The 26,951-nt window shown below is 41.1% G+C and overlaps 1 protein-coding gene across 6 annotated transcripts in view; it reads left to right on the top strand.

Moving 5' to 3' along the window:
- Window positions 1–26,642, top strand: part of SPATA6 (spermatogenesis associated 6) — a 54,173-nt gene extending 27,531 nt beyond the window's left edge. For 5 of the 6 annotated variants that reach the window (XM_019531388.1, XM_019531390.1, XM_019531387.1 and 2 more), the window contains 4 exons: window positions 3,630–3,805; window positions 16,510–16,609; window positions 21,872–21,972; window positions 26,309–26,642. In XM_019531388.1, coding sequence (XP_019386933.1) covers window positions 3,630–3,805; window positions 16,510–16,609; window positions 21,872–21,972; window positions 26,309–26,489 — 558 coding nt within the window. In that variant the 3' untranslated portion in view covers window positions 26,490–26,642. Of the gene's footprint in view, window positions 1–3,629; window positions 3,806–16,509; window positions 16,610–21,871; window positions 21,973–25,621 lie in introns of all 6 variants that reach the window. The other variant, XM_019531391.1, reaches the window with a different exon arrangement.
- The last annotated feature ends 309 nt before the right edge of the window (window positions 26,643–26,951 follow it).

Below are 26,951 nucleotides of genomic sequence, written 5' to 3'. Positions count from 1 at the left end.
CTTGGCAGCAGCAGTCCACAGGCACCCAGCTCGGGCAGTCCCGGGGGGCACTGCAGGTGTAGAGGGAAGCACTGGGCCCCCACGCAGCTCATGCATGCAGGCAGGCTCCAGGTATGGGGAGGCAGGGATCAGGCTCGCTGCTTTTCTTAGGCAGTCTGCCTTCCCAGGCTGCCTGCAAAGCCGTGGAGCTGCACGGAGCCTGGTACTTTGCTCTATGGCTGTAGGGGCAGCAAACTAAAACTTCCTGGAGTTTTATACAGTCATTTAAGGCGTGTTACATCGAAGAATTTCCTACAGTGGCTGGAATTAATGTGCAATACGCCGCCGGGGTGTGCAAACACTGACACCATTAAAGTGGTGGAAAAGTATTTAGCCCACTTTAAAGTATTGGGCACACCCACCCCTCGTTTCATCTACGCACAGCCCAGCACAGGATCCCTAGGCTGGAATGTAGAAGTGAGGGCTGGCCTTGTAGAAGAAGTAGGAACAATCCTAGAGGTAAAGAGACTTGGGCTATGGAGGTCTGCACTGGGCAGAGGGCCAAGAGTGGGCACATGAATCTCTGGGCTTTGGAGTATGAGTTGGAACTTTGCTACCCTTAAGATGGGTGAGTCTCTGAGTTATGCAGATAGAAAATGTTATGGGGAACATAAGGACTGCTTTTTTAGACTCAGTCATAAAGGGGTACCAGGCACATTGCTGGAGCCCTTCAAAATTGTATTTGGATTAGCTCATGGTGCCAGGTGCAATCCTTGAAGCACAGTTGGGAACCTAGGGGCTGGAGTGCATTAGTCGCAAAGCAATAGAGTCATTTTCCTTTTCAATCCAGTAAATGTTAAATTATTTTTTACAGTGGCTTGGTTTCACTGGGAAAGGAAGAGAACACCTGGCATATAGGTTGGCAGGGAGGGCTCTCTTCTGGGTAGTGAGAGATGGGGTCAGGCTGAGGAGGACATTGAACTATAGTCACTCAATTCCTGGGTATAGGCAAGGTTCTTTGGGCAAGTCTGATATCTTTTATTAAACCAGCTCAAATAGCTGGAAAAATTCTTTCACCTCCTAAGTATGTGCTCTCATCACTGGGCTACTGCATAAAAGGTAGGTTCTTCCTCCATGAAAAGTGGGCCTTACTCAGTTCTTTGAAAGAACGAGTGGGTGCCTGACCTCCGGAGATAACCGTGGGTCTCAGTGGATAGCAGCTCCATCATGCAACCTTGAGTGAGGTGCCCAAGTCCCAGAGTGGGGTGGGATTTAAGACACAGCCCTCTCCTTAGTGTTTTCTACTGGCTAACTCCAGGCAGTTCACTGCTCAGCTCCTTAGGATCCCACCCTGTGTAGTATGATAGGAACATTCAACTTAAGCAGCAATTGATCTAAAACCATTCTCCTACGTGATGGGATAAAAGGTAATCCTAGGGAATTTCTTGTCTAGCTTGGGGAATTCTTTGAAATAGTTCCTGTATGTGGGTACTGGTAAATGAAAAACAAACATGTTGCTGCTAAAAGTTAGATACAGTCTTAGAAGACCAGCTGTGTGATGTTTTAATGAGGGTTATACATGAGTGAGGCTATCCTGGTTTTGTTTGTTTTGCTGGAATGTGTAAAAACAGATCCAGTCTTGATCTGTGATGGTAGAAGCGGATATACCAAATGTAAGATGATGCTGAGACCCATTTCCTGAGCAAAGAAGCTAAGTTAGAAATTGCCTATCGTTATCTTTCTCTGCATATTTGGCCTAGACCTGTTCTGAAAGGTTTGCTTAGCTGGAGGTTTCCCCACACAGCACCAGAGAAGTATGTAGACATCATAGTGCGGTCTAAAATTTGGTCTAATGAGAAAAGAAGTTGTCTGATGCTGGTTAGAGATAGAGGAACACCAATGGTTCATCAAAAGGGGTTCCCTTCCAGAGCCTTAATGGACACAGCCACTTTCCTAACCCCTTTTGGAAATGTAGATGTAGATGTATGTGTGGGTTTTTTTCAGTTGGCAGCGTAGCTGGTCACTCAGCTATGCAGGTGTAGATTTCCTTAGAAGCTGAGAGGCAGGCCCGGTCAGGGGAAGGGACCACATGCAAAATACTCTGCGTGTGTTCAGGATTTTTTATCTTGAAGGGTCACAGCTCAACTAAAGAACACTGTCTTCCCAGAAATCTCCAAGGTTGCGTTTTCATCAGAAACCTCCAAGTCATGTCTTTCTGCGAGAACTGTTTCATATATCTGCCTTTAATTAGTTTAAGCCCCACAGCTGTTCCAAAAAATGCATGGAAATGTTTGTAACATTGGGAAGATTGTCGCTTGCTTGTCACCTCCCACACATCCTCGTGTTTTGGCTGGGGTTTGTTTGTTGAGACTAAAAGGTAAAGCATCGCCTTCAGACACCAACTCTAGGAAAGGTGAAAATGTTGAAGTTGTGACTGAAGACTGGGGTTAGCGTGGAAAATACCTGGCAACCTTTAGTCATGATGGATGCTGCTGCTTCCATTGTCACGTAGCATATTTACTTGAATCCAAAATTAGGTTCTCTCTCCTAGCCCCCCAGTCCAATATGGGAAGGGAAGAAACCCCTCCCTTCTCTTGGACTTGAGCAAAAGTTGAGGGGGGTTGTTACAGCTGTGGCTCCAACCCCAGGCTTAGGATTGAAGTTAGAACTGCAGCTGTTACCCCAAAATTTGGCAGCCTCTACTCCCTCTGCGTGCACCCCAGCTGCCGCCTCTTACCTTTCTATCTCACCTCTGGCTCCAGCTGGAGCCCCACTCCACTTTTGGGCACAGAGCACATGCTGCCTTCCAGCCTCGTTCAGCTGCAGTTGCAGCTCTCGTCCTGTCTATAGGGTGGGACCGGGACCAGGGCTGGGGCTGGAGTTGTTGCCACTGCAGCTGCTGCCACCTGGTCACGTAGAGCCAGAGGCAGCTTGTGCTCCATACCCTGGCCTGGAGCAAGGCTGCAGCCATAGCCAAGTCAGAGGTGGTGAGGGGAGAGGAACAGGAAGAGAGGAAATGGGAAGGGGCAGGTGGTGGAACAGGTGCACACATGCAGGGGACACATGGTAGTGGGGCAAGTGGAGCATGGTGTGGGTACATAGTGGAGCAAGTGGTAGTGGGGCCTGGTGCAGGGTACCATGGGGGGTAGGTAGAGGGTGTGCAGGCATTGGGTAGAGAAGGGCAGGCAGCAAAGGGGGCAAGAGGTGGGTTGGGGGGTAGGCACAGATGGCAAGAGCAAAATCAGGCCATTTGACTCCCACACTGCCTGCCCCCTGCTACTGCTTGTCCTGTTGCAGTGGTGGGGAGGATGAATATAAGACAACCCTCCAAAAATTAGATTTTGTGCTTGGAAAATCATAAATATTCCATGTCTAGAATGTAATTATTGGGGAGCCCCTTAAATTTGAAGTGGTCTTGGATTCAGGTAAATATGATACAGAAACATCTGGTTCTAAGTGTCTTGTATATTGCATATGGGTGACAGAACCAGCAACTTTGTATTCTTCCAAAAAATAACAGCCTTTAATTTTTTCTGCATTCAGAAAAAGTAGAAATAGTCCCCTAGTAGTTTATGTAAAGATGTAGCCAAAATAGTTGGCTTCCTATATACCATTCAGAATAATTCTCCTTTTTTTTTCCTCATTGACAGGTAAGGTCTTCTCATGGGAAAGACCTTGATGGCTTTTCTGACAGCTGTGATGAGCACCTGACATCGGGTACAGCTAGGCAATTTCGTTTTAGTAGTTCCTTAATCCGTTCCGCACCCTCCTCATTGCAGAAACATTCCTTAAGTTCTGTGCTAAATCGGTCTTCTCTTACGGAAAGGTAATGGTTCACTTTCACTCTTGCTTTCTGATATTTTAGAATAACTGATCGTTAAAAATAGCAGTAAAGGTTGATTGTTTGGAGCCTGAAATGGATTCCCTGTCATGTTGCATGGCCATTTAAACTGTCATGGAGGGCTACAGTTTTTAAACTTGTGCTGTCCATCTCCTTTTGAGTTCATGAGTAGCAACCCAAGTGGTTGGAGTTCCAGCTCATTGCAATACAAAACTTCTGGTGATGTGAATATTTCAGATAATTGACATTATTTAGTCCAATGGTTTTGGTGCTGAATACCTGTGACAATACTTCAGTGAGTTGGCTAGTGTCTTGGGATATGGTCATCCACTAAAGACTAAAATATCTGTCAATTTAACTATGCCTGCGGTGCAGCTAGAAGTGTAATTGCAGTGCATATGGCCTTTCATCCAACTAGCTTGGGCACCAGTAAGAAAAGTGATGGTATGTCCCAGACTTCAGCATGGACTGTTCACGCCCACAAATAATACTATGTATTTCTTCAGGTGCCTTGCCTATAGAAAAAGTTATACCGCTAACACCACTTTACTCGTCAGTAAAGCTAATGCCACTTTATCATGTATCAGCATGACAAAAAGAACCAAGGAGGTGATACTTCCCCTCTATCGGGCACTGGTCAGACTGCAGTTGGAGTACTGTGTCCAGTTTTGGGCACCACACTTCAAGACGGATGTGGATAACCTGGAGAGGGTCCAGAGAAGGGCCACTCGTATGATTAAGGGCTTGCAAGCCAAGACCTACGAGGAGATACTAAGGCATCTGGACCTCTTCAGCCTCTGAAAGAGAAGGTTGAGAGGCGACCTTGTGGCTGCCTATAAATTCATCATGGGGGTGCAGAAGGGAATTGGTGAGGCTCTACTCACCAAGGTGCCCCTGGGGGTTACTAGAAATAATGGCATAAGCTAGCAGAGAGCAGATTTAGACTGGACATTAGGAAGAACTTCTGCACAGTTAGAGTGGCCAAAATCTGAAATGGGCTCCCAAGGGAGGTGGTGCTCTCCCCTGCCCTGGGGGTCTTCAAGAGGAGGTTAGATGGGCATCTGCCTGGGGTCACCTGAACCCAGCGCTCTTTCCTGCCTATGCAGGGGGTCGGACTCGATGATCTGTTGAGGTCCCTTCTGACCCTAACATCTATGAATCTACTACATCTTGAAAGCTAGTCATACCCAAGTGAGGTAGGTAAAAACTGGCACAGATATATCTACTGGTATTTGTGCTGTAAATGAACTTCCATTTGCACTGTAGACATGAACTGATGCAAATTAGAACTTTTTTTAGCATCAGAAATTGTATTTTTTTTAGTTTTCTTTTAAAAAAAAATTTTGAGGTGGATCAAATAAGTACTGAATTTTCAATACCTGTGAATATTCAAGTTAATATTCCTATATGATCACCCTGTCCTGGAAAATTTTTTACTCACTTTTTGAACATATAATATTTACGATTAACTAACAAAGATTAGCATGTGTTGCAGAGGGAAAGGATTTTTCTCTATCTTTGCACCTTGTTTGTGTATTAGATTAAATCATGCATGTGATTTAAGGAGAACTACTATTTAACCCTCTTTCTTTTGTGCTGGTCTTCTTACTGGGACAGAGAAAAACAATAAACACAAGAAACTGGCATTTTTTAAGTATATTTTAACTGTGTGGAGTGTAGAATAGTGCTGCTGCTAGGGTTTCATATACCATGTCAGCAAGTGATATGGAGTGATGTATTACTCATCTCTACCTGTTCTTTGTAAAATTTGTGTTTCATTTTACCAAGCCATAATCCAAGCAGTTTTTTGCAGTCTTGTCAAATGGTGTGTTTTCTCCTCATCGAAAAGGGTATCCATAATGCTGTCATTAAACCCAATTGTTCTATTTTGAGAATCAAGGTTTTTTTTTTTAATGTTCACATTTTAAAAACGCAACCTTTTGCAAAAAGCATAAGTCTCAAAAAAGAAAGCAGAGGGGCTTTCTGTTTGATCTGAAGTCGGTACTGCTGAAAGCACATCAAGACATTTGTATGTATAGATGAGTAAGTAGGGCTTAATCATGGGGGTTTGATTGTCCTGGTCTCCAGTCTGTTTTGCATCACGTCAACTGTAAGGAGTTTCCAGACTCTCCCAGTGCTCATCGACTTAGAGCAACAAGAATTTTTTTTCTTTATAGTTGTGAAGTGAGTGTCTATCTTCACAGTTTTGTTTCCCCAGAGCCATACCATAGGAGTTGCATGCTTAGCTCTTCAACTGCAGGGCTGTTCAACACTATATGGAAGTTATGGGTTGTTGCAGAATTCCCTTTGTGACCTTCTTGGCCCTTTTTAATAGTCTCTGGTCTTCTCTGCCTGCTCACCAGAGAGGTCATAGACCAACCCATTTACTGTTGTGTTTACAGCCTTTTACTATTGTGTTGGCATAAGTGAATCATATCATTAAGCCCAATAAAAGAGTTTGCGTCATTATTTTTATTAAGTGTTTTACTTTTGGTGTGTGTGTGTTTTTAGCGCTTAATTCACTTAGGGGAATCTCCAAGACACAGACTGGTCTGCTTTCCTGGACAAGACCCATTTTCAAAAGTTGTCAGTGTTTGTAGCTAATTTCCTTTTCTGTTTTAGGGGAAGGTTGTTTGCCTACAGAGCACTCTCTAAAAGGTCAAAGTGCTTTGTTAGAATTTGCTTCTGCAGGAGTCTCCCACAGCACACAAACGTGGATGATCTCCTAAAAAGCTATCCTGAATCGTGAGTTATTTGCCATCTTAAGCCTTTCTCAGATCCTTCTTAATCCCTGCCAGGGCCCAAGTCTGGGCATCTTTCAGAAGCACTGCAGGCCCTTTCTGTTTGGACCCAACCAAAATTAGGCTGAGTTCTCTGCTTTATTCAGTTTTATTTATTATAGTTGCCCTTTAAAATTGTTTTGTTTTTCTTGCTATAAAGCTTCCCTGAGCCTGTGTTAGGAAGGGCATCATATAAATCAACCTTGATGCAAAATATCAAGCTGAAATCACCATCTTTTAAAGGCACCCAATACTAAAACACTGAAATGGCTTCCACCATCTAAAGAAAAAAGTTCTCTGGGTGGAACCCAGGAAACTACTTTCTCTGCAGGTTCAAAAGTCTGCAAAGCTGATAAATACTGGCCTCTTGTGTTGTATAGGTTTCCCTTGCTTTATGCTGTACATGAGTTCCTGAAAAATGGCACATAACTCGAATTTGCATAAAGGAAATCCACTTTACAATGTAACAAGCAGGGATATGTTCCAAGACCTCCACTGTACTGACCCCCAGACCCATTTCTACCACTTTTACAAGGCAATTTTGGTACTCTCCAACAGCAGACAGTACACACAAGCACAGGGCACTATCATAATGGGGATGGCAACTACAGAAACACGTGTTGCAGAAAACGAGCAAGGAGAACAGATCCACACAGGAGACTGTATTTCAGTGCCTGTCACTCCCACAACGTACTGCACAAAGCAGCTGACTGAGTTTCCACCACACCGATTGCATAAGTGTGAATTTACCTTGCATATAACGAATTTTTGGTATGAAAAAGGTCATGGCATAAAAGCAAATTAATACATACAGAACTCGCATAAAGTGAGGGAAACCTGTATAGGAAGACTAATCTGTCTTTGGGGATGAGGAGGAGTGTAACCAAGAGATCAGGTAGATGTTTCTCTTCTGCACTTAACAGATTAGTTGATTATTCAAGTCTAAGAGTGTAGGGGAGATCTGGATTGGTCTTTCTCCTTCCTTCTGTTGGCTCTCATCCTCAAACTATGAGAAGTTTGTCTGCCTAGAGCTGGGTGTTCAGTTAAACCTGTTTCACCACTGTCAGGTGAGGGTCCAATCCTGGTCCCACTTGTATTAATGCAAGTTTTACTCTTGGCTTCATGTATTTTCCCCAGGTTTTAGATTTCGAGGTTGTTGAAAGCTAGTCTGGTTCTGCTTGAGTTGAGATATCTTGTCCCAGTAGAAGAATACATTGGGATCTTATGGCCTTTCATTTGATGCTGCTAGGTTTCTAGGGCAAGAGTTTTGGGGAATACAGAGCTGCAGGGATCCTCCTGGGTAACGGAGTCCGGTTGCCTCCTGTGGCAAGCCTCGTGTCATGTTATCCCTTTCATAAACTCTTTGCACTCCATCTTTAAAAGTAGCCAGGTGTGTAGTTTCTCCTAAATATTTATCAGAAGGCTCTTCCAGAACCTCACTGCTCTAATTGTTAGGAACCTGCTTCATATTCCCAGCCTAAACTTACTCATTGCCAGTTTATACCCATTGGTCCTGGTGCCAGCCTTCTCTTAGCTTGAATAGTTTGTTTGTTTTTTTCCCCTTAGTTATATTTTAGTTGTATTCCCTGTAGTTGATGGCAGGAATCATATCCTCTCTCAACTTTCCATTTTCTAGATTAAACAAATGCAGCTCCCTAGCACTAACCAAACCAACTCCTTCTTGAGACGCCCCCCATTCCTTTGAGCACCCTAGCTAGTAGACCTTTTGTGCACCTGTTCCAGGTTGAGTTCATCTCCCTTGAACATGGGGGAATCAGAACTGTATACAGTGCTCAGATAAGGTCTCATCAGTGGTTTTTACAGTGGTGTTAATACTTCCTAATTGCTATTCAAAACACCTTGTTTGATGTATCCTAAGATTACATTTGCCTTTTTCTTTGCTGTATCCTATTGGTGTCATAGCCCTTCTTTCAATCTGCTGGTGAACCCAACTCTTCTCCTTCAGTAGTTTCCAACTGGTAACCTCCTACCTTGTAGCAGAAGCTTCTTAGGACACAAGGTGTGTGGTCTGTTATGTTGTATAATTGAATTTCATGCCAGTTGCATTTCTCCAGTTCCCAAGATCATCTTGCATTTTCTGTCTGCTGTCCTAGTCTTCTACATAACTTTTTTATCACCATCAAATGTCATTAATTCCTACTACTTGTACCAGGGTGATTAACAAACTTATTTAAGATTGGCTCCAAGACTGGCCCCTGTAGAAGTCTACTAGTGAAGTTCCCTCCATCTCAATACTTCCCTTTTCAAAACCATCTGATGCTATCTCTCCTTTAGTCACTTTCTTACCTGCCTTACACTTTCTCTACTGGTTCCCAACTTTTTCCAGTTTAACTAATAACTTCCTATATTAGTATCAGCTTGTATCAGCTGATTTGCTGAAGTGCAGGTGGCTGAGAGAGATTGCGTTTCATTTGTGTAGAAAATCAGCTATCATGTGAGTCTGGCACAATCATCTACCCTTGGTAACTTCCATGTTGCATTTTATCCTGTTCTGCATATACAATACCTCCATCTCTTTAGTTATACTTCCCTTAGAAATATTTTTGAAAGCCTTACATACCATTGAGACCAGGCTAGGTGTCTGGATCTCTTTTCTCCATCCCCCGCACCCCTCTTATTTCTTAAATTGTGGCATTGCATTTGCTATTTTCCAATCATATGGTAAAACTTGCAGTTTGGTAGTCCTGTAATCTAAAAAAGGTGAAACGCAGAGAGACTTCCACTCAGAAGTGAAATGCCAATACATGAAGCTGTGTGGGCTTTGCTCTGATTTTTTTGTTTGTTTTGTATTTATTTTTTTTCCCGTGGGAGGCAGTTTCATGTGCAATTCCAGTTATTTTCAGTAGTTTAGAACACTTTGGACTTTGTCCAAGAAGATGGACCAATTTTAGACTATGACTTTGAAATGCTAGTTTTGTGAAGCAAAAGCAAAAGCATCTGCTTTATATAGATAAGTGTCTTTTATGCTTTGGGGAAGGGCATTTTCCTGTCTCTGATTTTATCAAAATTGTCCTTGGCAACTGCAGAGGTTTACCTTTCTGCTGTGTCTTCTTACTGTGTCCCTGTAAAAAGGAGTTCTGTCTTTGTCTGTTCCCAGGTGAAATCATTTGTAAAAGGCTTTGCAAACTTGTGTCCTCCCATTTAGGATCTTCCTGATTTTGGGGACTTGAGCTGGTTGTGGTAGAAGGATGTTTGAGATTGTGCTGTCTGCATCACTTCCCAGTGAATGTCACACTTTTTTGCATCATATCCTTTGGCCAAGAGAGTCACTGGGTTTGATCATCAGCCATCTTTTACTGCATTTCACACAGACCAGCGGGTACATAAGCCTCTCCCCAAATTCATAATAAATGTATATATGATTTTTCATCTCAGTAAGCTGCTATCTCTAATCACCCTTTTCTGAAAGCGCCACATGTGCGCTGGGAAGGTGAACATGAACATGTTGGATGTCTGAAGCCATTGGTTTCCACTCAAATTAAACGAAATCTGCTGAGTTCAGACAGTGTGCGCCCTTTGGAGAGAAATGCCCCAACATCAGCTGCCTTAGCTCAGAGGCTGTCAAAATGGATAGGGTAGGTTATAAACAACGGGATGTTTCTGTGCCAGCATATTCGGGGTTCATTTAAGCAGGGGGATGGGAAGTAATGACTTGCCAAGAATAAGCTGTCCTCATTATCTATTTTCTACCGTATACATGTACGGTGAACCCCTACTTGTAATCTGGAGTTCAGTCTCTCTGAACAGGTGCTGCTTTGGAACCAGCCCGTGCTCCATAGCCCTGCTCTAGAAGTCGTTACTGGTGACGGAGAGGAACCGAGGGTGTTTAGAAAGAACAAAGAATCGTTATCTTTTAATTATGGAATTAGGCATTTGGGAGTGTGGGAATTTGGGGCGCTCCTACTGGCCCAATTCTGCTTTATTTTTTTGACTATCATGCTATAACCCTTAGGCCCTGTCTCTACTTTAGTTTTGCTGCTTTAAACCATTCAAACATAATTAAAAGGTCACCATACTAGGTATGGATGTAATTATGCCAGTTAAACTGGGTTTATACAAACATGCTTGATTTGAATACGGGACTGAAATACTACTATATCTTATAAAGCACCCTTACGGTGGCATGGCCGTATCAACAATAAGGCTTCCATTAGCATCACTGTTGTCAAAAAAATCCATGCCACTTGCGTGCTGTTTAGTGAAACTCTTAAGAATAGACTAGCCTTTCCAACATGCTTCTTTGTAGGCAATAGATAATGACGACAACTTATTCTTGGCAAGTCATCACTTTACATCCTTTAAATGGGAATAACATTACTTCCCTTAACTATCATAAGCCTTGCACAGATGCCTGCACAGATGCCTGCAAAGCCTCCAAGTTCTTTCCGTTTTAGAATCCGTGTTTTCTTGAAGATCTCTCCTGTTATGTGGGAAAGTTCTCAAAGATTCTTTTAGCTGCTTCTCTGGCTATATTCATCTAAAAATACATTTCTTTTTTTTTTCCTTCTTCTTGTCTTGCAACAGTAGCATGCTTTCCAATTGTGAATCTGGTACTACAGGACTCTATTGATTTTTGTCCTGTGATAGTCTGTCCTTGTATGTAGTTTTTGCTCAGCATGAAGGCTCTGTCTTTTGAAGCTGATAAATTCTTCGTGGACGCTACATGCACACAGTTGCCCACAGTTGTGTGAGGCGTGATGGGAGGGGAAGTGGTCATACGAGTAGTTGCAAACGTTCAGCAGTAAGCTTTTGCGTTAGCTCTGCTGATAGAAGATGTATTAGGATTTCATGCTGATATGTTATATTAGCATTTTTTGCTACGTGCAAGTGAGTGATTGGGTTGTCTGACATTTGAAAATATCTATTTATTACAACTCTCAAACTCTGTAAGCTGCTGCTTAAATAGAGTACATGGAGAGAGAGAGAGAGCGCTTCTCTTTGAATTTCTAATGGACTGTTTTATCCTGATGGGTATATGAAAATTACATTCATTTGTAGTATAAGATCAAGACTGCACTTGATTCCTATTTCGCACAAAGGTAGATGTCATCTGTTTACATGACTTAAAAAAAATCTGTATCTCATAAAGGGGAATGAATGCCTTTAGTCACATTTACAAGGGAAAACAGTTTTGTTTTTGTTGATGGTACTTGGCATCGTCTCTGTAAAATTAATCACAAGAAGTTCTCTGATTGATCTGGCTTTTTCTAGGTCACTGAGCTATACTTCCAAAGTGTTTATACAATCTATTGGAATCAATAAACAATTTAAACTGATGTAACTGCAGAACGTTTGCAAGTCCCAAGGAAAATTGGAAGTATGACAAAGATACAGCGGCAGAAGTTTATTTCATTTGCTAGGGCAAACAGTCACTGAAATGAAATGACTTTTTCCTCCGATGGTGTAATAAAATACTGACACCTTAATCGCATAAATAAGTAGCCGGTGGCTTTAAAGTGCATTATTAGTGGGTTTAGGCAAATGCAGTTCCTTTTATTTATAGTTTAAGCAACTGTGCTCTAAAACCTATTTTATTAAACAAAATCTTTAATAGGACTTAGCACATCATAAAATGGTTTCAATTTAGATGATGAGTGTTGCATTTCAGGCATCGTTTTATTTTAGGATGAATTTTGGTGGGTGTAAATATTAACATTATGACTTAAAATGTGGATTAGACTTTATAGTTATTATTAAAATTAGTAAAGATACAAGCAAAACTAATTAAAAAGGAGCTGATGCTGTTTTTAATCATATTTAAGGTTTTGATTTTTGTAAATTAAGTTCACAGCTTATGTGATTGGCAAATATTTCTTATACCACAGTGCACACTAGTGGTTCCTTCAGTAAAATCACTGAAGAAATGTATATAATTTTTGAACTAAGTACTTAAATTTTCTGCTGCGATACACAGGCACATCTCAGATGAATGAGTACAATAGCAAGTTTGATTACATCTTTTTCCATGACAGAGCAGCTGAATCCCAAAGTGTATTTATAAACATAAGATCAGCAATAGGGCTTTGAAAGCCAACACATGCTTTTCAGAAGCTATTTCCTGTTTCAAAAAAGCAGACATTGTGGATGATGGCAACGTGTTCCAACCTCTTTCTAGCATCAATAACATGCAAATACGAAGAATTGCAGGAGCTGTATAAATGAGACAAAGGGCTACTCTTCTGAGAGTTTACATTTCATTTGTGCAAATGGGAAATGGCACACTTGAATTGCTAGCAAAATACACAATTTACATGCACACAATTCAGCAGTTGTTCCCTTAATGCAAGGCTTTGTAAATGATAAGAGGAAGCTTAAAGATCACCATACCCACACTGCCCTTCTGTATTGTTTCACTTCTGCCTCATCTGGTTCACTTTACATTGACCATTTCAGTGGAGCTACAGGTGTCTAGCAATTTGTTTGATAACAATAAATTGTAGCACAGTACATCACTTACTCTATAAAGGAAATAGAGCCTCCACTGGCTCGCTCAATTTTTGTAGACCTCTATCCATTATTACAATGGTTTGCTGACTTTTCTTGTAAGAAAGAGTAAACTATTTTGCTACCTAAGTTTTCTATGTTCAAACCTGCAGAAGAATGGAATAAAATGAGCTGCTACTACCCACTGCTGGGTTCTAAATTAACTATAACAATTCAGGAAAGTGACACTGGTGCTGTTGTATCCAGCATAATGAAAACCACAGTTGGATGCGTCAGGATGGTCAAAAAGCAAAAGCAAAAAAAAAAAAAAAAGTTAAACTATGTGAAAGTTGAGCTACTGAAAATACGCCACTATAAAAAAAAAAATCAGTAATGATCTTCAGTTGAAATACTGTGAGTCTTGAGCCCCCCTCTTTCAATGCAAAGGTAGGTGGAGGGTGTCAGAACTGGATAACAAAATCAGTGATTAGATAGGCCAAAATATTCTGTAGAAGGATAGACTGAAAGGATTGGGACAGTTCAGAGAAGAAAGCTTATGATGATATAACAAAGCAAATAATTTTAGAACAGGTAAATTACATTCAGGGATAGGAGGAAAGGACAGTAACCCTGCCTGGAGAAATAACGGGATAACCATACCTGTTGTTGAAGTTTCTTAATTAGAAGTTGGTTGTTCTCTGAGACATGAATGTATTTCATGCCTGAGGCTTTACGTATTCCAAAAATCCTATCTACCCATCATCAATTCTAGTTCACCTACTTGCAAAAGCTTTGCGAGGAACAAAAGAGTAGTCATTTTTCCTTTTAACTGTCTTGCAGCTAAGACTAGTCAATCCAAAATAATAGGCGGTTCTACCAGCTGTGCCTACAATTATCAAGGGTATCTGATACTTTCCTTTATAACATTTGTTTTTTTTTTTAGTTGCTTATAATTTCACAAGCTACTCATTTTGGGATGAAATTTTTCATGATGAATGTCTGCTTCCGACTGACTGAAATTTCAGCCCAGCTAATTCAGCTCTTTAGAAAAAATGAAAAATATGGGGTGGTAACAGTTGTTTGTTTCCTGCCCCTATAAAAAATGATGGCAAGTTTTGTTTTCCTTGAAAAGCTCCAGTGCCTCCATTCTTTGGAGCAGGGTTTTGAATTTTGGCAGGGCATATCAGGAGTGTGACATGTGCTGTCCCTAAGATCACCTGCCAAATTTGGCCATATTTAATCTTTTTTTTTTTTTTAATGACACTGCACATGCTCAGCAATGTCTAATATTTGTAGCAGCTAAAATCTGAAGATGTATATCCCCAGTGAAAATGCACCTTTCCCTCACAGATTTTAGTGCTGATCAGACCACTCATTTACCATTTATGGGGAGAAAAACAACACTTCCAGACTCCCCATCATGGTAGTCCCCCAGTTTCTCTAGGCTGGAGGTAAAACCATGCATAGGATCTGAGAGCAGGGAGCCGATCCTCTGTGACACTCTTCCTCCTAATCCATCCTCTGGGAGCCATGGAGCCTAGAAGAAAAAACTGTCCGATTGAAATGCAGAGGACAAAAGCTAGGAGAAGGAAAGAAGTAGGTTAAGATGAGTGAGACTGGGGCTGGAGGTGAGAGAAGAGACTAGGGCTGAGTGGGCGGGAAGACTATGGCTGGAAATGTAGTTGGAGCTGAGAACCTGGTGGCCATAGGTAAGGATCATTGAGATTAAATGATGTCCCAGGGGAAGGTGGATTGAGAAGGGCCTGGTAAACAGATTGGGACTAGGAATTGGTGTTTGCAGGGTGGAGAAGCTTCATTTCTGACAAGAGTGAGGGTTACAGGGAGAGAACTGAGAGTGGCTAGGCAGAGAGACTGGGACAAAGGATCAAGAATGATGGAGACAGATTGGATGAGGTGTCAGCGTTGGATGCTTTTTTAAAAGCCTGAGTTACCACTCTCAAATGGCTTATGCCTCTCTGAACTGGTTAGTCTCAAAGGGCCTAGTTGCATGGTAATTTTGGGTGGCTCGTGGACCTCTTAACCCCTGGATTGTCTGCACATTACCACCTTAAAATAGTTTTAAGCACTTATTATGCGGCTTAAAGTTACGCCACTCCAGGGCAGATTTATCTTGCGCACAAGCCAGCTCCTGTTCATTTAAGATATGGCCACTCCCCAGATGTGCCACCCAAACTGAAGTCCTCCGGTATCCCAGGATCTCTCATGCCACCACCTGTAGAGCAGGGATAGAAGACCATTCTGGCTTGCCAAGACCCTAGCGGCAACTCATAACTACGCCTCCTAGTCCTTCCCCAGCTCACCAGGCCTCTAGTGGCAACTCATCCGTGTAAATGGGGGACAGTCAAAAGGTTTCTAGACTCTGGGTGTGACTGCTCCAGACTCCAAGCTAACACTAACACCAGTATTTGTGTGGCTCACAGCGTAAGGTGTAACAAGGCCCTAAGGTATCATCCTGCCCTAGTGACTTCAAATTAACATGGCTACCTCTCTCAAACAGGGGGTGTTAGAACTATATTACGAACACATTACATTTTGCAAGATAAGTATCAAAGCCAGGCTATGGGAGAAGGAAGGTTATTTGTGTAATCTTAACGTGGCCCCTTGTCCTACAATACTATTGCTGCCTGCAACTTTAATACATTCTTTAATGCAATTTTGCACATGGTAAAATGAGTAGGTAAGCAACAGAGAATAAATGAGTAAAATCTCAAAATCTTATTTGCCTCCCTTCATGAGCTGAGCATAACTATTAATATGAAGAGTTAACTGCCAACTTCTGAATGCATGGCGAAAAGATAAAATTGTAGTCTCATTTTTAATTACCTTTTTGAGTAAACTGGAGCAAATGTGCTGCATGTCATGAAAGAATGCAATCCCAACAGTTGCATTTGTGTTAACAAATGGGCAACTTAAAAAACAAATTGGAGAATAAACACTGCTGTACAGTGGAGTATGTGATCTTGCAGTTTCATAAACTATTTTGTAACCTCCATAGATTATTTTAATTTGCATAAATTGGGGTTTATTCACCTGTTGAGCCCTTCCTGTGGAGAACATTTCATGTGTGCAGTGCCTCATTTAAAAAGACAAAATGAAATGCCATTTTTGAGAATGGAATAATTGCACAGGATTCATATTCCACAGGGGTAATACAAGCATTGCGTATAAAATGGTACAGTAACAGAGCAACACAGAGCAAACACTGATAACTTGTGTGTGCACCATTTCAGTTATGCATATCTGTTCATCATATGCCCCTTTGAAAAGTTTCCTTGGCCAAATCACAAAGGAAAAAGAGACCTAGATATCTTGACCTTTTATGGGCCCTAAATAAAAGGGAAATAAAGTGGATTTCCTGTCTTAAAAAACTTCAGAACAAAAAGTCTGCTCCTTTTTAATAAAGAAATATTTTTGTTTGTTTCTTTCTTTTCCCTTCCTCTACAGATTTAACTCTGATTGGTCTACACCTGCAAATGGAGAAGAGATCCATAAAAGAGTGAAAAATATTTTAAGAACACACAGTGCTAGGCAAAAGCTGACTTTTGTAAGTTTGTTAATATCCCAAACTAAAAACCTCCCCTTTCCCCATGTCCCACAAAACATATCTATTTCTTTTATGTGGACTCTGAAACTTGATTCTGCACACAGTTGAGCAATGTCACCTGTAATGAATTAAGTGCTGTATGCATCTTTGGTGGACAGGTGGTATGGGTAGTATTCTCGTGGAGCATCAAGGGGTGGTTAATCTTTACATTTGTCTCCTGTCTCCAATTTAAGAAAAAAAAGCCTCATAGAAAAGTGTTATGTGGCTACAGAAAGTTAAAAGCTTAACTTCTGAGTAGCTTTATCTCAGCAGCTGGTTCTGTCCAGCTGCTAATATTATTTCTCAAATGCACACTTTTTTGTTAATTACCTGGCTTCTGTGAATAGTGGCAGAAGAAAGAACTCTATCAAATTAAATCATGCCCTGGATCAGACTGTTACATCCTTCTGCCTGTTTGAACTTCAGAGTGTTTGCAGTCAGATAAATGACTCATTCTCTTCCTGTGTGTCCGAGTCCTTGAAATGTAGGCCAATAATTCTTTTTTAAAAGTTAAGCTTCCAAGTCCATTAAAGTGATTCTGCTCTGGAGACTGACTTTGTAAAATTGGCATCAAGAGGTTCCATACTTGTGTGTCACTGTCTCCAGGAGTTGGTACATTTACAAGTAACAAATTTATTCTAACTCAACCCAGAATCTGAGCGTCAGTCTGGGCTCACCTGGAATGTGCTTCCTCAACACAAATTCTGTTGTTGAAATTCGATTAACAAATCAGTTAAATCAAATTAGAGTCCATGGTTATGTTATCTTTTTAGAACGATTAGGAGTAAAATGTAGTCAAACACTTTAATTGGAGAAATGAGTATATTCATGAATTGTGATGATGCTTATTTGCCTATAGTAAGTGTGTGTGTGTGTGCGCGCGCGCGTGTGTGCGTGTACATGTGCATACTGTTTAAATCCATAGAACTCAAAGGACTTAACAAAAGAGCTTTTGATAAAATGATGTTTAGCCCTATTAGAGATGGAGAAATTGAGGCATGCGGTAGTGAACTGAGTTTCTTTGGGTCATCCAGTAGGTCAGTGGGAGAGATAAGGATAGAAACAGTCTCCTGACTCATACAGCTGCCTTATTCAAAGACAGGAAAGGGCCATTTCTGCTTAGCACTTTTTGGAGAACCACACTTTATCAGCCAACTGGTCTTTTTAAAGCACTTTTCATCTCAGCTCAATTTGATACCTTCTAAAAGCCAAAATAAGTTACCCAGAGCACAGCAAATTTTGTGCCTTATATCTTGTCTTTATTTAGATACTACATCCTTTATGGGAAGGACTAATCTTTTTGTTCTGTAGTTATGCAGTTTCTAGCATAGTCATGTCCTTAACCATGACTAGGGACTACTGTACTTATACAAAACAAAGTTAATGTGCTACAATCACTAAATATTTTCACTATAATCTATTTATTCTGGTAATTCCCCTTTTTATTATCCACACTTGCATGACTTGATGCTGAGGATGCAGATATTTTTGTTTTGGGGATCTCCTGTCTTTGAACATACCCTCTCACTATGTTCTACTGCAACTTCTATCTAATTTTGTTTCCTGTTGCCCAGTCTAAATTTGTACCTCCTTTCCTGCTGTCCATGTGCTTTACATCTGGTATTTCAAGCCCTCTACAGTCCACCCGAAATCAATGTCTGCTATGTGAAGTGTTTTGTCTTGGTGCCCTCTACCCGCTCTTTTGTATGTTGCACTGTATAGCACCCGCTATGACTTTAGTCTCCTGGATTGTTATGTGTGTTGTGCCTTACTGTAAAGAATTATTAGTGCTGTATATAACTTGTGTACACAAAGGGATGAGATGAAATTGTCACTGATCAGCTTTCTACCATATCTCTGAAGTCCTGTGACTTGTGGAACGAGAACAAAAAGATTGACTTATAAAATTACTAATTTAAAAGCTAATTCACAGAAGTAAGTGTTTGTTTCTTTCCAAATAAAAGATGTACAGTCTGGAACCTCATCAGATTTATACATTTTTAGTTCAAATCTGTGTGTTACAGGTTATACTCACGTTTGTTCCAATCTATTCACATGTGAAATATTGATTTATTTTTTCCATCCTTGGTTATATTGTTTTAATTATCAGTGCTCTTGTGCCTGTTAAGATGATTGGATCTGTACATACTGTTCCTTCCCCAGATTGGTACACAAACTTTATGACCTTATCTGAACTGCAGCCTGTTAAATACAAGGCACTCATCATGTTTTTTCTGTGTTGTAAATGCTCCAAAGTAGGTTCAACTCCTATCAGAGACTCCTTTGATGTTTCAATGAACTTGGGATGGCAAATTGAATTTGATGATGGTTCAGCACCTGCATGTAATGAAAGTTTGCACAGCCTGAATAAGCTTCAATGGTCCCTGACTACTTCACCTGAACACCAGATCACAACTCTAAGATAAAAGGATTTACTAGTTCATTAAGAGAGCCTGATGGTTGGCTATATTGTCATCCCGTACAGCCATAAATGGCTTTTAACTGTTAAAGATGGAATTGGGGATGTGCAGATCCTGCATGCTCGGGTTTTCCACCTGCATTTCCTTTAAAAGTTGTCACTTAAAACCAAAGCCATATGCCTCTCAAACTGGATACTGTCTCTTACTATCAGCTGGAACAATCTCTACTTACAAACTCATCCAGATTTGTACTGTATTGGCTGGAGCAAATGTGACCAGTTCTGTTGAATGGATGGGCTAGTACAGGACAGGGTTAGCTATTGAAAGACTTATTTGTCTGACTCCTCTCCTTCTGAAAAAGACTTCCGTCAAGATGATCATGGGATCCACTGGGAACAAGCAGCTGGATATCAAGCAGGGCATGATGTCCAGATGTTGTAGCATAATTTACTGACTGGCTTTCAGATAAAATATTTGGGTTTGTATCCTGTTTTGTTTGTAGACCCAGTACCTTTAATCAACTTTGAAATAAAGAAGGTTTGTAGTAGGTAGCAAGTATTTGATTAGCATCTGAAGCACCAGTCAAGCATCAGGACCCCTGTTGTATTTGGTGCGGTAAAAGGCACAGGAATTATTCATATTTCCCCAGGTGGCTCAGAATCCAGGATATGATATGATACAACAGGTATATAAAGTGAACAGGGTAGAGAAGAGCAGAGAGAAGGAAATAGTAAAGTGACTGATCAGTATTAGGGCTGTGCGAAATTTTGCCAGCTGTTTCGTTTCAACACTGTTTCGACTTATTTCGAGGTTGAAACAGCAAAATGGAAGTGAAAAAAATGCTGTCCAAATAGCCTCAAACCAAAACAAGGCTAGTTGAATGTTTCGACCATAGCATTGGGGATGGGGAGGCAGTCCAGCTGGCGTGACTTCCCATCCCCTGCACAAGATCCGGCAGAGGGCGGGAAGTCGGCCCAGTTGGGTTGACTCCGTATCCCCTGCGCTAGTTTGTGCTGGGGAAAGAGAGTCAGCCCAGCTGAGCTGACTTCCCACCCTTGGCTTGATCTAGCACCGGGGATGAAAGTCAACCCAGCTGGGCTGACTCCCGCCCCAGCGCGATCTAGCACTGGGGATGGAGAGTCAATCCAGCTGACTCCCTGTCCCCAGCAAAACATCAAAACAATGTTGAAACTACCTTTCTGTTTTCACGGAACAGAACAGCTGTTTTGGATCAAAATGAAATTCAGAATGGAATGCTGTTCTGTTGAAACTCAAGACGAAATAGAAAGGTGCCATTTCGCACAGCCCTAATCAGTATGCTGTAAAAAAGATGCCATTGCTCAAGTTGGCATTCCCTTTCAAAGTTTGCTTCATTTAAGGAAGCAGATGATGGCTTTGTGTCTACAGTAATGCCTTTTATTCTAGAGAGCATGCACCTATCTGCCTTCCTGAATAGCCATCACCTCTGAGACCATATGCAGAATAGCTCCATTGCACGTTTGCTGTTTCTTCTCTGCAGCAACCAGCACTGTGAAGAGTGTGCCAAAGGTAGTCACTCAAGCTCTTCCTTGTAATGTGCATCAGTGTTTTCCTGTGTGCATCTGAGTCACGTTCTTCTGCTTTTCAGAATTTAATTTGCCTCCAACAATCATTTCAGCATTTATTTACTACTGTGCCCCTTTTCGCCTGCTTTGTGCTTTATAGTATGTGACTGCTCTTTGCAGAGTTTGCTTTCCTGTTTACAAACGCACCCTTATTACCTTATAATTCACCACTATAAATTGCGTTTTTATTCTAGCTAGAGTCTTAGGCTCAACTTGTTCCATTTTTTTTATTGCCTTCTTTTTTAATGTGTATATTCATTGTCCTGTCTCCTAGTTTTGTATCATCAACAAACTTGGTTATTTTTACTGCCTGATCTTTTTTTGGAGATAATAGAAGGGTTTTTGTTTACCAGTCATTGCAGCAATTGGCTTTGATTCCAAGCAGTCTTCTATCTTCTTCTTTTAACACTGTGTCTACACCATACCCATAGAGTATGCATGGTTAAATAAGGGATGGGATTCCTACATACTTGTCCTTGTTGTGCCACTGACTTATTCAAAATGGCTATGTACCCATGACAGGGGGGAGCTGAACAGTGGTTGATATCTGTAAGGTACTTAGGAGTGAAGACACCTATATAATTATTCTTAAAATCATCACTGAAGTGACTATGTCCATCCTCTTTGCCATAAAGTCAGGTGAACTAACCATGTACCCTTTTTCCTTACCTTGCATACCGGAATGAAAAACCTTTGACCTCTAAAAATACGACTTACTGATAAAATGTATTCCATGAATAACACAGGCATATTATAATGAGATAATGAATATTAATTGGTGTTTCTCTTATGCAAGGTATGGATATAATGCTGCTATCGGTGTTTTGCAACACTCACCCCATGCACCTATGTAAGCAAGCATTAGTGGCTGGTATTGTCTGCACAGGCCCTTGGATGTCCAACGCCTCGAAATTAGTTTCAGTGTATTATCTAAAAATGATTAGATGAGTGTATTATCTGAAAATGATTAGATGAGTTCTAGTGGATTTAATTAAAGTGATTATGAGTGGTATTTGGTACATTACACCTTTTCCTCCCCCAAGAAATGCAAGTATTTTAACAGTCTGCTAAATGGAAAGAGTTGAGTGAGTGTGGGTGTGTGTGTGCACGCATTCACACATGTGCCATATGTAATGAGATCTTTAATCAGGGTAATGGGAGTTTGATTTCTGTCTTGTTTGGTTTAATTTTTTCTTTAGGATGAGAGTAACTCATCAAAAGAAGGCTTGGATAAGATGAAAGGAAGCTCATCTAGGGACTCATGTAAAGACTCCTCATTGGGCAGCAATCTCCAGAGCAGGTATGAAATCTGTCTGATGAAAGGCATGGAACTAGTATACGTATCTCACTACCATGAAATCTACCTGCAAAATTTATGCCTACCTAAATTCACCTTCTATATTAAACTGTGCGATACTTTGTAAAATGGCCATGCTTCTGTGCAAGTTAGTTCTACAAAGCTTTGCACCTAAAAGCAAAATACAGCTAATTATCATTGTGTCTTTCATACCGCTGTGATTGAGACAGTGTCAATGCAGCTTTCGTAAATCCCCAATTTCAGGATTTTTATTGGTCATAAAAAAAAATAAACCTGGGGCACTACCTTAAATTTTGTAATCTCAGAGAGTAAGTGTAATTTTTTATTTTTAAGTAATATGTGTCTATGATAGATTGTAGAAATATAAAAATGAATTGTGGTTTACTTAGTAGCTTTGAATTTTTTTTCAGGCACGTTCCTGAAAAACCTTTTTCCTTAATGATCAAGTGTTGTATTCCATGTTTCATTCATCGATGGTAGTGTAGCTAAACAGAGTAGCCCACTGTTTAGTTTGTGTTACAGATGATGCCCTGAACTTTAGGTCCCTTCTGGCTGTCCAAGTATTCTCTAGCTCTGTTCATGTACATAGAATCAGGCTCCCGTATTCTTACTCTGAGTGCACTGGCTGATTGCAACTGCAAAATTGTAGAGGTGATTACATTTCAGTGGCACTCTGTGTGTCTATATTTAGCAGTTCATAAAACATTCTCTAAAAAGAATGAAAGGCATTGCATACATGTAAAACATTAAGCGTATATGCTTTTCCTTTTTGTTTGGAAGTATACTGGAAATGCATTGTGACCCTTAGCTGGATTTGACCTAAAAGAATTGTCAAAACGTAGCGAAATGCAGCAGAAGCTTTCATAATGACAAGAATGACCTTTGCATACGCTAAAAACTAAGTTCCTCCTATTGTGCAGTTTACTGACTTTAAAACTATGAGTATAATTTTAAAAGCCATTTTTAGTCCTGGAAATTGAGGTATAGCTATATCCAAGGAAGCCAGTAAAAAATCTTACCTTCTTGTGACACAAAGCACTGATATGTCCGGGTTTCAGAGCTAGTTAAGTTGCTGGTAATACCCCTATACCTATTGTCCTCTCCTTTATTCTGTGAGTGTCCTGTTTGCTCCTTCACTTTTTGTCCTTATAGCTGCAGCAAACAAAGTGTGTTGTGTATGAGTTTGTTTTGAGGGAGCTTTGGGACTTTGAGATTGATGCTGAACCTTCAGAACATGAATAAAAGAAGCAACATATCCTAATACTACAGCAGCAAGAAATGATGGGATATGAAATGTGGCACTAGGTTGGGGAAAGTACTGTACCTCAGGGTTAGATGTTGGCAGCGCTAATCCCACTCCACAAATTGGTGAGATGCGTAAGACGTCAGGGCCAGCCTGACTGCTCAGTTTTTGCCACAGTGCACAAAAGCAGGGTACAAGGACAGAGACAGAGTTCAAGGAGGGACATAGTCCTGTCGACCAAATGTTGGCAGTAAAGTAGATGATTGAAAACCACTGGGAGTATGGAAAAGGTCCGTGTTTTGTGAAATATTTAGCATATGACTCACTCTAAGAAGAACGTCTGGGACTCCTAAAGGAGATGTATGAGGGAACAAAGGCATATGACAGGTATTTCAGAGTGGGGAGTTGCGTGCAAAAATTCTGCTGTTAATATGATTTGTGTGTGTAATTCCCAGATCACTTAGCTCAGATTGTCAGGATGGTTTCCAGTTAAGTCAAGCAACTGACTTTTCTCTAACATGACTGTCTTTTTGTCCAGACCAGTGCTGAATATCTCATGAGCAAGGAATGACTAATGGAAACACACCAGAAATAGTAAACTGATCAAGGTTTACATTCTTTATCTTCACTGTAATGTGGAGTTTGCAGGCATTACTGTTGTTCTTTCGGAGTCTCTCTGCGTCCTCTCCTAGGGCACGTGTAGACGAGCGAGCACGTGAGTTTCCCTCGGGACAAATGGCAGCAGCAGCACGTAGTTTTGCCACTGCTGCTTGTCCCTGGGGAACGAACCTGCACATGCTCTCTGATACGAGGCAAGTTACCCTGGGTGGGGTAGGGGAGGCCGGGGCCCGGACCTCGGTTAACCCCAACAGCTTTACCCGGGGTCCTGGGGGGGCCTCCCGTGGCTCCAGCAGCAGCAGCAATCTGGGCATGTGGAGCATGGTCAGGCTCCAGATTTGGGCAGCACATATTGCAGCTACATGCACCACCCGGCTTTCTTTCTACTGCGGTTTTTTGTAAAAAACCCCTCTGTGCTGCAAATTAGCAGCTCAGCGGATGTATGCATAATCATCGCATAATGCAGCAACATGTCCGTAACAATCTTTTGATGTGGGTGCAAAAGGAGCTGGGGTTTCTTTGGCCCAGGCTTTTCTTGGTAGCTGGAACTGCTGGAACTGGACTCTGTAAATAAGGAAGTAGAACTGCTAGAAATGTAATCCAGGAAAATAAAGGATGAATATTCAAGTGATATATGGGCTAAACCACTGGTAGGCAACCTGGGGTGCAGGTGCCAGAGCATGGCAGGCAGAGGCATTTTGCTTGGCATGCATGCCTCGGTGGATGGGGGGAAAGGGGCTGGGGCTGCTCTGTCACTACAAGAATTGGGCCCCTTGTGGCTCCCTTGTCATCCACCCTTGGCATGCCAGCATCTTACAAGTTGAGGATAGGGGGGGTTTTGGCACTCTTCCTAAAAACACTGCCAACCCGTCGGCTAGACTGTGGCTTCTTTTGTGGAAGATGGGTTATATTATCAGCTGTGAAAAGGAGAAAAAACAAATCTAATATTTATACCTAGCTCAGCCCATGCAAGGTCCGTCCAATTACACAGGCCTCTCAAAATTTAATATGCAGTTGTTAGGCCTTTTTTGTTGGTTTGAAATTATCTGCAGGTTTATTTCCTTTGTATTGCATCCATAACGTGCAGTTTGGTTTGTCGGTCAGGAAAAGCAATTTTTAATTTCCAGGTAGTCCAATAAGGTTCAAATTTTGAAGATTAAGTTTTAGAGCCATATGGCCTTTTAGCATATTTCAGCCTTGTGCCCACATTGCATGTAAGCACAATTGATATAGTTTATTCACCTGAGGAGTCTGGTCATGTTGTTGTGTTTATTTTGCTATGGCCAGCAAAGTAAACCCTTGTGAATAATTTTACTTATGTGGCTTCACTCATTTTATCCTACCATATTACAAGTACTAGCTTCAGGAAAAAATGTTAAGACTTTGTTGACCCAACCAGGTATTGCAAAAACAAAACATTGACAATGTACCTCTGGAATCAAATCTTTTATTTCCTAGAGAAGAAAATAATCCTCACCAATCTCATATGTCCCATTTAGTTTCCCACTGTAAAGGTTGCAGTGTAGGCCACTCTGAAGGCTCTCGAATAGGAATCTGAGTCTTGAGAAAATAGGTAAGCATCTCAAAAGTACCAAAATCTCATTTCTGAAGTGACTGAGACTCCTGCAATGCTTGCATATATTTGAAAATTTTACTATAGCCACACTGGCTTTTTAAAATTTGGGATGATCTGTTCATGTCCTGCATATAACACAAAATGGTTCTGGCTCATTCCATTATGTTTATAATATATTTAAACCTTTCTTTCAGGCTTCTAAGAGAAGGCAAACAGTCCATGAAATTTAGATATGAATATATTAAAATCTGTCACTGTTTGATAATGGCTTTCAAGAAATAATTTCCACCGGACGGTTTTAGGCAAGAATGACTTTTGGAAGCTATAGTTATGTGAGAAACAGTTCTTAAAACAGGGGCACCTGCTGGGGAGCACAAGTAACAGCCTATTGCCATTATATCATGATGTGTTTGGGAAAATATTTTTGTAATGTAAGATGCTTAGGGTAGAACAGTTTACAGCTGTCACCAAAGCCATTTAATATAACTTGAATAGGTTGCCTTCTTATTACAATAGCGGCTTGTAGTTACATTTTGACCTTCAAAGGACATACAAATCCTACTAGGTTGCTGTTGCAAGCAGCTCAATACCTATTCACTCTGCCAGTCAAAACACAGCAAAATGACTGCATGCTGTTCCAAAGTGAATCCTCTCTCTATTAAGGAGGTTTTCCTAAAGAACCCTTGGTTACCTTTAAGTAGGACTTTTGTGGATTAATAACATGAGCTTCCATTTCACAGGAGTAATTGTAGTATAACTTTATTTCTATCTCGGAAAATTATCTCTATCAGCAGTATATCTGGATTTACACTGTATTTGTAGGCTTATGTTTCCTCTTACTTTCCTTGATTTGATCGTTGTGGCTTTGCTTATGTCGACAGTTCATCTGTGCAGCAGAACACCACCGTTCAGTTAGATGATGGTGAATATTGGTCCAGTCGAGCAGCTGACTATAAAGGAAAACCTCACAGAGCTATCTTTGAAGACAGCCTGGAGAAAATATACAGAAACATGTACAAAAAAGCTTCCAGCACTATTTTGGAAAGAAAATTACACTCCTGATAGCAATCCTACTGGAAGTGCATAGTACAGAAGATTAATATTTTTAATGAAAATTATTTTTGCATAACAAATATTTGTACTCCCATTTTTTACTGTGTAATGTTCACTGGGAAGACCTGTTATGGGCTAGTGGGGCCTTTGAACAGGAACCCCTAAAGGAAAAGCATTGAGATTGAAAACAGATTCCCAAGCTATTGAACACTTGAATGTGGTGCATTATCCTCTTAGAAAGCCAATGTGGTGCTTTTTCACCACCACTTCTCTTTTCTGACTGCTCAAATCGGAAGCCAGTACTAAGTCTTTGGATCAGGGGTGGCCAATCTGTGGCATGGTTAGCCCCTGCGTGCAGCACACAACAGCAGGAAGGGGACAGGCAACACAGCAGCAGATAGGGAAGGAAGCAGAAGGCAGAGCAGGAGATCAGGCAGGGAGCACAGGGCAGAAGAAAGAGCAGAGGATTGG

Source organism: Crocodylus porosus, unplaced genomic scaffold (assembly GCF_001723895.1).
Source record: "Crocodylus porosus isolate Cpor-Errol unplaced genomic scaffold, CroPor_comp1, whole genome shotgun sequence".
NCBI classification, from domain to species: Eukaryota; Metazoa; Chordata; order Crocodylia; family Crocodylidae; genus Crocodylus; species Crocodylus porosus.
Note: the sequence above shows the minus strand (reverse complement) of the source record. Positions and strands in the feature narration are given on the sequence as shown.